Here is a 13,082-nt window from a genome sequence, read left to right on the forward strand (position 1 = left end):
GGTGTAGTGTAAAAGATGTCTAAAAAGAAGTTCAAGCAAAGTTATTTGGGTTATAACTGTTCATAAATTACCAGAATACTCAATATCCTGGTTTGCTGGTTCTCACAATTATTGAATTCCAATTCTTGTTACAGACAACACTTCAACATCTTCCTTTGCTACATGTAATTTGAAAGCAGCACTTTTCCTCCACATTTGGGTGGTTGGACTCAATGATCTCTAGAGGTCTCTTCCAGCCCCTACAATTCTCTGATTCTGTAATTCTGTGATCTAAGTCATGATATTACATTCAGAATTGTGACAGGAGTTTATGACCAACTCTTTTTTTAACAAAAAACCGGCAGTGATTTCCATAAAAGAGTGGCTCGCATGCTTTGAATTGAATTGCATTCACATACAAAAATATGATTGTCCACAATAGGACAGTGGTTGTGCCTATCCAAATTACAGAGATGTGTTTTGTGAGAGTCCCAATGGAATAAAGGCTCAGACAGCATGTTGTTAAGTTGTGGTATTGTGATCACTCTTCATCATCGTGATCCCATGCTGTAAGGCAAAATCTAACCCTGAAATAGTTTTCCCACAGTTTTTTGTGTTTGCACATTCCTTTTCTTGTAGCTCAGTTTTTTACTGACTTCTTGTTTTGTGAGGTAGCTTTGTGGTCTAGTAGTTTGGCATTGAGTATACAAAGGATGTTTTGACTTGATAATAGTGGCAGTCTTGTCAGTTGTAGAAGTGCCCCTACTTTAATTGCAGGCATAGTGCCATGTGGCGTGTGTGTGTTGTACCATCTCCTTCACCACAGCAGGGGGCAGTTGCTCATTGATCATATCTTTAAGGTGAAGTCTTCGACATTTGTCATTGAGAATGGTACTTTGAAAAGTCTTGGCCTACAAAAATACACGAGTGAAACCCTTGTTCTCTGTTATCAAACGAAAATACAGAGTGCAGTTCCCAAAATGAAAGGATAAAGCCTGGTTTAGTTTTTGTAGCCTGACCCTGGGATGTCTAAAGAACAACATCAAAGAGAAACAAGGGAATCTTCTGTTTCTGGCTTTACTGTGACTGCTACTTGGGTAAGTCTCTGACATTTCTCATCTGTGTTTTGAGAAGAAACCTGAAATCAAGTGAAAAGAAAACAAGGATATTAAAGTGACTTGACTGCCATTTAAATATTCCTGCGTGGGTAATGAAAGCAGAAGCCTGAGAGATCCTCATTGGATAAATATACAGAATTGTATGACAAAGCTAACATTAAGCAAACTTCAGAGAAAGTATTATCACTTCCTTTAATCGATGAGGGTGCCAACAGATGGGAGTTTTTTCCCTCTCCTCACCCTATCACTGAAGTATGGACTTTTTCTTTTCTCTTCCAAGTTACACATCTTTCTAAAAATACTACTTTGCCTCACAAACATGGCTTTTTTTATTTGAGTCAGAAGTTAATAGATGAAAATCTACCATGAAGCAAGGCAGCTTCTTGGCTACTTTGTGAATAGCCCCTGTTTCAATGTCTCTTCAGGAGTGTCATAGTTCTCATTGGAACTTTGGCTATCCTGTACTTTCCTTGATATGACCAAGCTTGCTTTTACTTCTCACTTTTTCAGCATGGCTTCTGTCTCTTGAAGCAGGTTTCAAGGTCTCTTTCTTACAGTTGGAAATGATTACTTTTGGTGGCACAGCTATCTGGGGTCTTCTGGGGTAATCAGCTTAGTTTTAGCATCTGAACGTTGTTTGGTTTGTCTCAGCTTTTGTCCTTCAGGAGTAGAATTGATCCATTCTTCAGTCAGAAGCATCCATCAATAGGAGGAAGGAGTCTGCCAGGAATTATTTACGTAGTCAGGAGGTCAAAAAAAGATGTTTGAGCTAGGACAGAGTGATGCCACGGTGACTTAGGTTTTTTTCTTTTTTATAACTTCAGATTCTTAGAAGATAGAAAAAATGTTGCTTTTTCATGTTTCATTTTTGATTCATTTGATGAAGACAGTGACCTTCCACCTTCCAGATGAGGATTTTGCTGTTGTGAAATTCTTCTTCAACTATAATTAGATCTTTGAAAATATGCTACAATTCTCCTGTCTGTTCCCCATCCCTCTTACCCATAATCATCTGTTTCTAAAGTGATTTTTGCATCCATCCTTAATGGAAAATTCTTAAAATATTTAGCAATGTGGTCCCTCCATTGTCTGTCCCCCAAATAGCTATTTTTGTTCTGGTTTTTGTCTCAGAGCAGTAGGAGTGAACAAGGCTGTAGTGGTCTACAAAAGGGAAAACTGGTTGCCTTTAAGGAATTTATCTTTCAATTTAATCTCGGTACTTGAGGAGCAGAGACACAGCATTTCATTTGAAGATCGAAGTTTCTTAATTATGTGTGGTGTAGCATTTTCTTTTTGTGCATTTGCTTGAGATTGCTTTGGATGTTTGGATGTTAGGTGTACTTTGTCCTTAGATTAACTCAATAATAGCTTCTTGCAGGGACTCTTCATCTTTTCTGTGCTGCCTAGAGAGAGAGATCAGAGGATTATAAGTTTCAATTATGGAATAGTTAAGGTGTGAGAATATACAAGTTAATCACTTACAGAATACCTGCTGGCCTGATTAAGGTTAAGTCAACCAGAGCTAAGCCACAGAAATGGTTTCTCTTATGGAATTTGTCAGCTACCGAGATCTGTGGAACTGCTGAGTGGAGCTGAGATTATTCCTTTAATAAATGTTCTGTTTTTACTTGGGCCTTCATGTTGTTGTGAGACATTGAGGAAGGCAGACTTTGGATTCCTGAACCCTTCTCTACACTTACTGATTTTGGCTACTGTTTGGAAGCGTCCACAGCATGTGCGTGTACACAATGGACACAATATAGGCAAACATTTGAAGAAAGATGAAGGGTGACCTGGAAATGTTCTCTGAGATGTGTCACCTGTGTACACATCTCTAACCCATCTCTTACCCTCTTTGCCAGTGCCTCGGAAAGAAATGTGTGCCCTTCAGCTGAAAGCAGCTGAATGAGAATAGCGTATCCAACAACTTCTGCACCTTCTTCTGTGTCACCTGCTTAGGGGAAAGAGTTTATCCCAGAGCTTTTTTGGACATCTCAGAGGTAAAACTGATTTCAGAGTAGTGCTTCCCTGTAGGACCAGAGATAAAACATCTCCAGGAGCAGTTTAAGTAATCCGTTTCCCTTTGCTGTACAGCGTTTAATGTATATGAGCAACTGTCTGCAAGTTCTGTAATGATTGCTTTTGACAGCCATTCTTTAGTACTGTATTCAGTATTACTGTTATTACCTCCCCCTTTTTTTGCAGTGAATCTTAAGGTTTCTTTGCCACCCACTCATGTACCAGATTTCACATCAACTACAGAGGAGAGGAGAACTTTACTCAGCCTATTGGCAATCATCCCACTTCTGAGCTTTCATTTGCCAGTGATCAGCCCAAAATATATTGCAGAAGTATATGCAAATGAATATTATGCAAATTGTTGTAGGTGCTCTAAGTTGCATTAGGAGACATGTTTTTCCATGTGGGTGAGTCCCAACATTTGTGTTTTCCTTTAACAACGACAATGAATTCTGATGGCTTGTTTTTGGTTTTTTTTTCGCTTCACATAAACTTGTATGGGGTGAACATCATAAGAAGAGCAGCTTGGTACCCTATAAGCCAACAACAGCTTCACTGTAATTAGTAGTGTGCATCAGTTATCCAAGAATTAGCAGACCTCAACAAAATGCTCTCCTAGGGAGCAGTGTTCTTGCATCAGTTTCATCTTAAAAAAAAAAAAAAAAAAAAAAAAAAAAATGTTATCAATGTAGGAGCTGTCCATACAATTGCTCTCAGTCCAGCATTTTCTAGAGACCACTCCTTGTCTGGCTCACTTATTTCTCTGGGGTCTTCTGAATGGAGATTTCCGCTCAACTTAGAGGCTTTCACCTCGATTTCCAGTTCCTAGGGACTCTGTGCCTGAAGAGCCCGCACTGTGCAATATCAATAGTACATGCCTTTTGAACTCCTAAAGGTTTGATAGCAACTGTGAAGTCTGACTGTCAGCAGACTTTGTTGTAGGGAAAACTAAAGCAAGACCTCGCATTCTGTGATTACCCAGGATTACTTCAAAGAACTGCAGAAAAATAATGCATTGGCATTATTAAAGAGTATTTGTTTATCTAAGTGGTGGGCAGAATATGATGCTCTTACCATAATAACTGCCTTGACTCGTGGTAGCATCAAGGATTATAAAGCAAAGTCACAGGTGCAGCTGTTTAATTAAACTTTTGTATTTAAAAAAATTCAATACATGAAAAATCTAAAATGTTTGGAAGATAAAATTGCATTTGTTGCACAAACAAATGTTCTGCTTTTTTTGCTTACAAGAGGATGTCTGCAAAATCTGGATAAGGTTCTGGTTTGTTAGACAGTTTTGAAACAAGTGGTCTTCTTAGTGAGCTGAAATAAAGTAGTAATTTCTATTTAAATTTTAACTTTTGTAAGGAATGCAGGTATGTTGAAGATTTTGGAGGGTTTGGGGAGAATAAGTTGACTTGCAGTGGGAGTTCTAGTGAATCTTCTGCCCTGGAAAATGCTCCAAGTTTCATGTAAATGTTGTAGTTTTACGTAAGTTGTTATAGCAATTAATTATACTAGGCATCCTTGATATACTGCTTCACGATAAAGACAGTGCCCTGGATTCTGCAGGCTTTGAGATATTTTTTTTTCTCACAAAACTCAGTTCCCCCCTCAGTTGCTGAACAAAGCAAACTTTGTAGGCTTTATTTTCTTTCCTTCCCCTTTTCCTCCTCCTTCCTCCTACACTTTGGGTGTGTGGGTTTTGATTTGTGGTTTTTTTTTTTCCCCTCTTTCTACCACTTAGTCTCTGCACTGAAGCATTTGGAGTAGACTGCACTTAACTAATCAATGCTTTTTTAAAGCGCAGTGTTAAAAATCAAATCACAGAGCAGGATGCTAGGCTATTAATCCAACAGTAAACCTGAGAAATTGATGCAGTAGTTAGAGACATGTCTTCTGTGTGCTCTTTCCCTGAAGTTTCCACCTCTGCTGCAATATCAGTAGAATGTTGGGGGAGTAGGTCTACGGGGAGATGCCAAACTCTGTTTCCTGGCAGATGTTTCTTTCTTTCCTTCATCTTTGCTTTGAACAAATTAAGCTGTAACAGGGAAGCTGCTCAAATTCCTGGCCATAACTTCCAAACTGGTGCACCCAATATTGGCAACTTAGGATTTGCTTTTAGTAAAGCCACTGATCTTCATTTGGTGAAATAAGCATTCAGTAAAATACTAGTCATTGACTTTCAAGTTTCTGGTTCAGATATGCTGGTTAGTCTGTGGATTGATGTATCTAGTAGTTCACATACACCATACTCGTGGTGTTAGAGTAAAATAATTTTTACCACGGGTAAGAATACTTCCTAAGAACGTTGGAACAAATTGTTTGAGTTCCTTTGGGAGATATAACATTTATTGCCATGCTCTAGTGTCACATTACTGGAAAGCTGATGGGTTCTTCCCGGTGCTTACTGCAGTTTAGAGCAGATTTGGCTGCTGCTACTGAACTGAACAAATGTGAAGTGCTGAATGTAAACTTGTAGCCTATCATCAGGACATCAAAGACTTCAGGAAGAAAGTGTGTGTTCTTTGCTCCTGTCTTCATCAATTCCTTCTTTATTTTCGTCTTGTCTTTACACAATGTAGGTAAATAGTGCCAGTGATCCTTGGTCAGGCTGGAATATTGGGAAGTCTGGGAACTGGGATAATGGAACCGCTGGAGACAGCTGGGCAACAAAACCTGAAAGTGCAGCTGGCCAGAGGAACAGTGCTTCGAATAACTGGGATGCAGCAGCAACATTTGGTCATCCACAGGCATATCAAGGACCAGGTGTGCTAATAATGCTCTTACTTTTGAATGAATTAGGGTAGGTGGACAATGGATGTAGGAATTACTTTTGCAACTGTAGGAAATGAATTGCTTAATAAAAAGTAAGTATAAAAATAAAAATGAAAACCTTCCAGGTAGGTAATCATCATATCAGTAAATTGAATACTAAAATGATGAAGGTCATTGTTTGGTTTTAAAAATATTAATAAAAATCAGGTCCATAATGATGGGTGCCTCAAACCTGTCTCAAGCCAGAGTATTGTTCACGGGCAATCTGTTCTTAGACATCTTGTTCAACTTGAATAACTGGAACTTAAACACCCTTGAATTTATGCCTTCAGGTCTGTGAAAACATAGTCTCCAAATCCTTGATTTTAGGAAGATGGTAGCCTTTCAGAATGCTCCTCACCTACTTGTCGGAAGGGACTAAAATAAGAGGAAAACTTACAACTGGATCTTACTAAGCAATGGTATATGAATATAGAGCAGTGCTGTTTTTTGTAGTATTTTTGCACATCAGCATCTCTTTTTTTTTTCCAATCACTGTTGCCCCAGTGGATTTGTAGTGTAGTGTTTGTTAGGATGTACTTGATGGGGATGATAACTGAGGAAGAATTAAAAAATACAAGATTCAGCTAGCTCTTCGGTATATTTACCTTGTTGATTATTTGTGTATGAGTGCTGAGGAAGGTGCTTCTGCTTTCTAAAGAGAAAGCATGTAACTGTCTTTACCCTTCCTCTCTACTTCAGCAGCTGCTGATGACGATGACTGGGATGATGACTGGGATGACCCGAAATCATCTTCACCATCTTACCTTGGTTACAAGGAAACTGAGTCGTCAGAGGCTGGCGGGTCCCAGCGTGGAAACTCTCGTGCAGCTGCTATGAAGTTACCACTTAACAAGTAATGGAAAATACAGAACAAATGTGTATATATTGAAGAGAACTGGAATTTTTCAAGTAGCGTAGATGTGTTGCAATTAAACCTTCTTGAAATATGCAGTGTAAATAATGTTTTGGGGGTGAAAATGTATGTGGATTAAGTGTTGGCTCTATGTGATTTGATAATGTAGATTCAGGAAACCCTGAACGTACATCATAAAACTATTTCTGGAGATGTTATACAAACAAATAATGCCTTTACTAGCTCTTCATTTCTGGACTTACTGTTGGTTAAATTTTTCATGACTAGTCATTCACAGATGGTTGACTTTGTTCATCAGTGGACATTTTGTCCAGTTATGCTGCAGTACCTCTCCATCAGTTTGGCAGCTACTTGTTGCAAACCCATTTTGCATAAAAATAATTTTAAAAGCATTTGCCTGAAAGGTATGTCAAACTTGTAGTGTTTCTGCAAGCAAATAGTAGATTATAGATACTTGAAGGGTTAAGTATCTTCTTAATTAAAAAAGAGAACTGCTATTTGCCATTCGTAAAGCCTTTGTGTAAGGATGCTACAGTGATTTTTGTGCATTTTTCTTTCTAATTGGAGGACAAATTATTTTAACTCATGCTTAGAAGTACTTTTTAAATCTGCACTTTGTTGTTCTTTCAGATGATTGAATTCTCATTGTCTGAAACAGCAAAAAGGTGTGCACGTGTGTACATGCATGTGTGCATCTGCAAAGTATAGGCTGCAGTGAATGGCGTGGCAGATGTTAGTTAATTCATGCCCTACTGTTACATTTGCTCTGGTGGACTGCAGGGCACAGGTAGCTGCATGTCATGCAAGAAGGAGCCTGTATTACACAGACAAAAGCTGGAGATTAGCAGTGTAAACTTTTCTGTTTTTTTTCAGGGTGAATAGTTGGTAACCCATGTCATAACTTGTTTCTGTTTTTGAGAAATGCTAAGTGTTTTCTTCTGTGCATATTGAAAGGGGATGCAAAGTAAATTTATCACTTTGTTTTGGTTAGATTTCCTGGATTTGCGAAACCTGGAATGGAGCAGTATCTATTGGCAAAGCAGCTAGCAAAACCAAAAGAGAAGATTCCCATAATTGTAAGTTGGAGGTAGATGAGTGGGTGTGACTGTGGTGCGGGTGTGACTTTTGTTTAGTGGGTTGGCTGGATTTTTATTTGGTTATTTTTAGAGAGGAAGTGGGGTGGTGGTTGATTTCTGACTTGTTTTGGGTATTGTTTTTTTTGTTTTGTTTCGTTTTTTAGATTCTCTCCACTTCTCTTCTTACCCAAGTTAACTTTTAGTCTCAGGGTTGTTAAATATATCTGGGTCAGACACAGTTGGTGCTTAATTAGAAATGTCACTGTCATCATGAAACTATACACCACTTAAAGTCATGATGGACTGCATTCCAGAATCCTGTATCACTGAGAATTTTTTCAGAGTCAAGTTTTAACTCTTTTCTTCTAAGCGTTCTTCTGTTTTCAAAATTATTCTTAATAGTGTTTTTCTTACCTGCATTATTTGTGAATGTGAAAAACAAGCCTTGTTGAAACAGAGAGGGCAGAAAATGTATTACACTCTCTCAGCTTTCTTGATAGTTACTTGAAGTACATTCATGAAGGTTTGCTGTATTCAGTCATGATGATGGGTTCATCTGCTGATCTAATAACAGGCTGTTGTAGATCTATACTATTATAGTGAAATATGATGGAGGTAATAATACCTACAACTCACTGCTCCTTAGTTATTTGAAAAAAATGTACGGACATACTTAAATACAACTGTGGTAAATTATTTCTAGCTGCAGGAAACCCTGTGTTTCCTGATTCTCAGGCTTACTGAAAGCGTCTGAAACTTTTAAATGAAGAGAATTAGAAACTCCGTTTAAAAAATATTCTTCATGTAATGGAATGTATTTGTTTCTTTGTTTGTTTCCTTGTTTGCAGCTGGTGCAATGTCATGTATTCAATTAAAAACAGTAATATTTACAATTTCTTACAGATCGGTGATTATGGCCCAATGTGGGTTTATCCTACCTCTACATTTGATTGTGTGGTGGCAGATCCCAAAAAAGGTTCAAAAATGTATGGTCTGAAGAGCTACATTGAGTATCAGCTGACCTGCACTGTAAGTGTATCTGAAACAGGCTCTTCTCTTTCACAAATGTGGGTCATTTTATAGATAAATAAGTTTATTCAAGTTGTTTACAGGCTTGTAAGTGATGGTTGACACAGGTTTTCCCCCAAAGAGTAGTTTTGTTATTTCCTAGCATTTTTAGTTCTGCAACTGTAGATTCAAGACTACATCATAAGTTTTATTTCAAGTTCCATATATTTACTGGTCACGCTTGTTTCATGTTGCTATCTGTAGATGCCTGTCAAAATTCAGAGTTGTGTTTCTCTTACAGAACACTAATCGATCTGTCAACCACAGATACAAGCACTTTGATTGGTTGTACGAGCGTCTTCTGGTTAAATTTGGATTAGCCATTCCAATCCCATCTCTTCCAGACAAGCAAGTAACAGGTAAATGTTTATTATTTGTTTGTGGACTCATAGGAATCATAGAATCACCAAGGTTGGAAAAGACCTCCAAGATAATCCTGTCCAACTGTCCGCTTTCACCAATATTTCCCACTAAACCACGTCCCTCAGCACATCTAAATGTTTTTTGAGCACCTCAGAGACAGTGACTCCACCACCTCCTTGTGTAGTCCATTCCAGTGCCTGACCACTCTCTCGGAGGAGTATTTCCTAACATCCAACCTGAATCTACCCTGCTGCAACTTGAGGCCGTTCCATCTAGTCTTACTGCTAGCTGCACAGGAGAAGAGGCTGACTCCCACCTCACCACAGCCTCCCTTCAGGTAGCTGTAGAGAGTGACAAGGTCTCCCCTGAGCCTATTCTTCTCTGGACCGAATAATCCCTTAACACTTGTGCTCCAGACCCTTCACCAGTTTCATTGCCTTTCTCTGAACATGCTCCAGTGCTTCAGTGTCTTTCCTATGGTGAGGGGCCGAAACTGAATGTAGTACTTGAGATGCGGCCTTGCCAGTGGTAAGTACAGAGGGATGATCACTTCCTTGCTATTTCTGATACAAGCCAAGATGCCATTGGCCATCTTGGCTACCTGTGTCCACTGCTGGCTCATGTTCAGCCAACTGTGAACCAACACCCCCAGGTCTGTTTCTTCTACACAGTCTTCCACCACTCAACCCCATGCCTGTAGCGTTGCCTGAGGTTGTTTTGGCCAAAGTGCAGGATCCTTCATTTGATCTTGTTGAACTTCATCCCATTGGCCTCAGCCCTGCTATCCAGCCTGTCCAGATCCCTCTGTAGGGCCTTCCTACCCCCCTACTCCCTACCCTTTCCTGCCACCGAGGTCAGGCTGACAGGCCTGTAGTTCCCCCATTCCTCCTTACAACCCTTCTTGTACATGGGAATCCCACTGGCAAGCCTCCAATCCTCTGTGACCTCTCTAGTTAGTCAGAAGTGTTGAAGGTGGAAAGCAGCTTGGCAACCACCTCTACCAGTTCCCTCAGCACTCTGTGGTGGATCCCATCTGGCCCCATGGACTTGTGGTAGTCCAGGTGGAGTAGTAGGTCTCTTAACTGTTTCCACCTGAACTGTAAGCAGTTTGTTCTGCTCCGCATCTGAGACTTCCAGGTCAGGGGGTTGAATACCCCAAGGAAAACTGTTCTGACTTCTAAAGGCAGATGTAAAGAAGGCATTGAAAACCTCAGCCTTTTCCTTATCCTCAGGTGATCACATTCCCTGCTGCATCCAGGATGGAGATTCTCGTTAACCCTCCTCTTACTGTTAATATATTTGTAAAAAAGTCTTTTGTTCTCTTTTACCCCAACAGTCAAGTTGGGTTCAAGCTGGGCTTTTGGCTTTCTAATTTTCTCCCTGTGTATCCTAACAACTTCTTTGTACTCTCCGTGAGTTGCCTGTCCCTTCTTCCACAGAAGACAGATTGTATTTTTCTCCTCAGGGAAAGTTCCTTGTTTATTCACATCACTCTTCTTCCCCACCGGCTCATCTTGAGGCACAGGGGAATAGTCTGCTTCTGCACCTTTAAGACTTCCTTCTTGAGGAGCATCCAGCCTCCCTGGACCCCTTTACCCTTCAGGACTATTCCTTCAGGAATATCATGGGAACTTCCCCTGCCAGAACACTTCAGTCCTCCCTCCAGAAGTCCAAGGTAGCAATTTTGCTGGCCTTCCTCATGACTTCAGCAAGAATTGAGAATTCTACCATTTTGTGGTGACTCTGCTCAAGACAGTTCCGGAAGAGAAATAAAGAGAGAATTTTTGTTCAAGTTTCAGTCATGTCTTACTGCTTGGGTGTTTTTTTCCCTGTTTTCTTTAAAAAAGATATTAAAGAAAAATCTTTCATTAAGTATTTATAGTAAACTGTAACTATCTGTAACAAAACACCACCAGTAAAAGCATCGTTTCGTATCTCCACTGATTTAAAGGCCATTGATTTAAAGCCAAGACAAAGTGGATTATTCTTTTGTTTGTTTTCTTACTGTTATTTCCCTATTATTACTGAAGATATTTGCTGTTGGAGAGAATAGATAGCTAGTTATATTCTGTATTTGCAGACTGTCTGGAGGAATTGTTTTGAAATTTTTGTTTTAATTTTCTTTTGTATTTGATTGTGAAAGTGTTATGTTGTAGGACCTTTGCTGCAAAGGTCTCAGAGGAAAGGGAGAATTCTCCTACAAGCTATTTTTTGCCTATAAGTAAAATGTTGCGGCTATTCCTCCTATTGCTTGATTTCACGATTGGTTTAGAGAGTTTATTTCATTTGTGTAGCACTGTGCTCCAGTCCAGTGCCCATTCGGCTTGACCAAACTCTCCAAAGCCTATGAAAGTCAGTTGTTCTTACTTGAAGGAAAGTGGGATTGCACAACTTAAGTGCTCATGAATTCAGTAACTACAATTGAACGTGCAGTCTGTGCATTTTCACTGGTCTCTTTCTTCCTTTCTGCAAGGGCACATGGGTGTTTGTGAGGAAAGGAGTGTAAGCCTGTATAAAATCTGCATATTTCTACTTACGTTTCTTCTACATATTTCTACTTACATTAATTTCTACATGCGTTTTCTGGTAAAATTTTTATAAAGGCTTTAGGATAACCAGCCAAAAACAAGTATGCAAAAGCAGGCATGTAGCCAACCATGTGGCTGTGGGCATCAGTAAAAATGCAGCAGTTGAATTGTGTTTGAAGAAAGCTAAGCATTGATGCAAATGCTGGGATAAATGCCGAGGAAACTGAAAAGTGAGGAAGTGACTTCCTCCCCTCCCCTTAGATAGCCTTGTACTTGGAATTCACCAATGTATTTAGATTAACTTGTGCTTGTGGACTGAAAGGAAACCAGAAGACCTGATGGAGTCCCTAGATTTCATTTTAACTGTATCTTAATGCTTAGGACTTTGTCATCTCAATTAAATTTTCCCTGTGGATTTCTGTCTTTTGGAGTCTGTGGGAGAGACTAAATTCTCTCATGCCACTGCCTCCCCTTCCCCCCACCCGCCTTCTCTCTTTCCCTTTCCCTCTTCGTCCCCCAAAAAAAGAAAAATATTCCCCCTTTTTCTGAAGTGTTGCAAGAAACACTGACAAACTGTGCTTATCACTTTCCATGTTTGCAATTTATAAATAAATAGAAATCCACTTTCGTCAAGCTGCTGCCACAGTAACTGTATAGTAGAACTATATTGAAACTATACGCATTTGTTATCTGGAGGAATCTCTCATTTCTTTCAAATATATCCTATTCAATCTACGTTTAAGAAGTCTGTAGTGCATTTTTTAAAAATTAGATATTATTCTCTTTAGATATAGTTTGTGCTAAAATTAAAATATTCTTATAAACATGCATTACTGAAACACTACTGGTTTAAAAATATATTTTTTTGGTTACTTGGTGCTGTAATCTAACTGACAAAAAAAATCAATTACTGGGTCATATATGCATTATAACCAGTTCATACAGAAGATTTATTGAGAATTCTGTTTTGTCAAACACATTCATTTGCTCACAACCATAAAAATAAAATCTGCTGTTTGAAATTGGACCACTCAAATACATATGCTTTGTTATTTAGGATATGATGTCCTTGGAAGTAGGTAGTTCATCTTCCTCTAACTTTGTAGAGCCCTGCCAAGAATTTTGTGGACTGTATCAGAAAAACATATGCATTCCAAGTCCATGCCTAATTTGTCTTGGATCATCTAGCTATCTTAATTTCTCCATCCAAAAGTTTATTAATCTCTTTTTTCCAAAA

At 39.1% G+C, this 13,082-nt stretch overlaps 1 protein-coding gene across 1 annotated transcript in view; it reads left to right on the forward strand.

Moving 5' to 3' along the window:
- Positions 1-13,082, forward strand: part of SNX9 (sorting nexin 9) — a gene marked incomplete at both ends in the record, with an annotated part of 46,042 nt that overhangs the window by 13,045 nt on the left and 19,915 nt on the right. Inside the window, 5 exons of the mRNA XM_079550020.1 lie at positions 5,702-5,885; positions 6,636-6,789; positions 7,802-7,886; positions 8,790-8,915; positions 9,196-9,313. Coding sequence (XP_079406146.1) covers positions 5,702-5,885; positions 6,636-6,789; positions 7,802-7,886; positions 8,790-8,915; positions 9,196-9,313 — 667 coding nt within the window. The remainder of the gene's footprint in view (positions 1-5,701; positions 5,886-6,635; positions 6,790-7,801; positions 7,887-8,789; positions 8,916-9,195; positions 9,314-13,082) is intronic.

The sequence above is a fragment of the Tetrao urogallus genome (genome assembly GCF_951394365.1).
Source record: "Tetrao urogallus genome assembly, chromosome: 2".
Taxonomy (NCBI): domain Eukaryota; kingdom Metazoa; phylum Chordata; class Aves; order Galliformes; family Phasianidae; genus Tetrao; species Tetrao urogallus.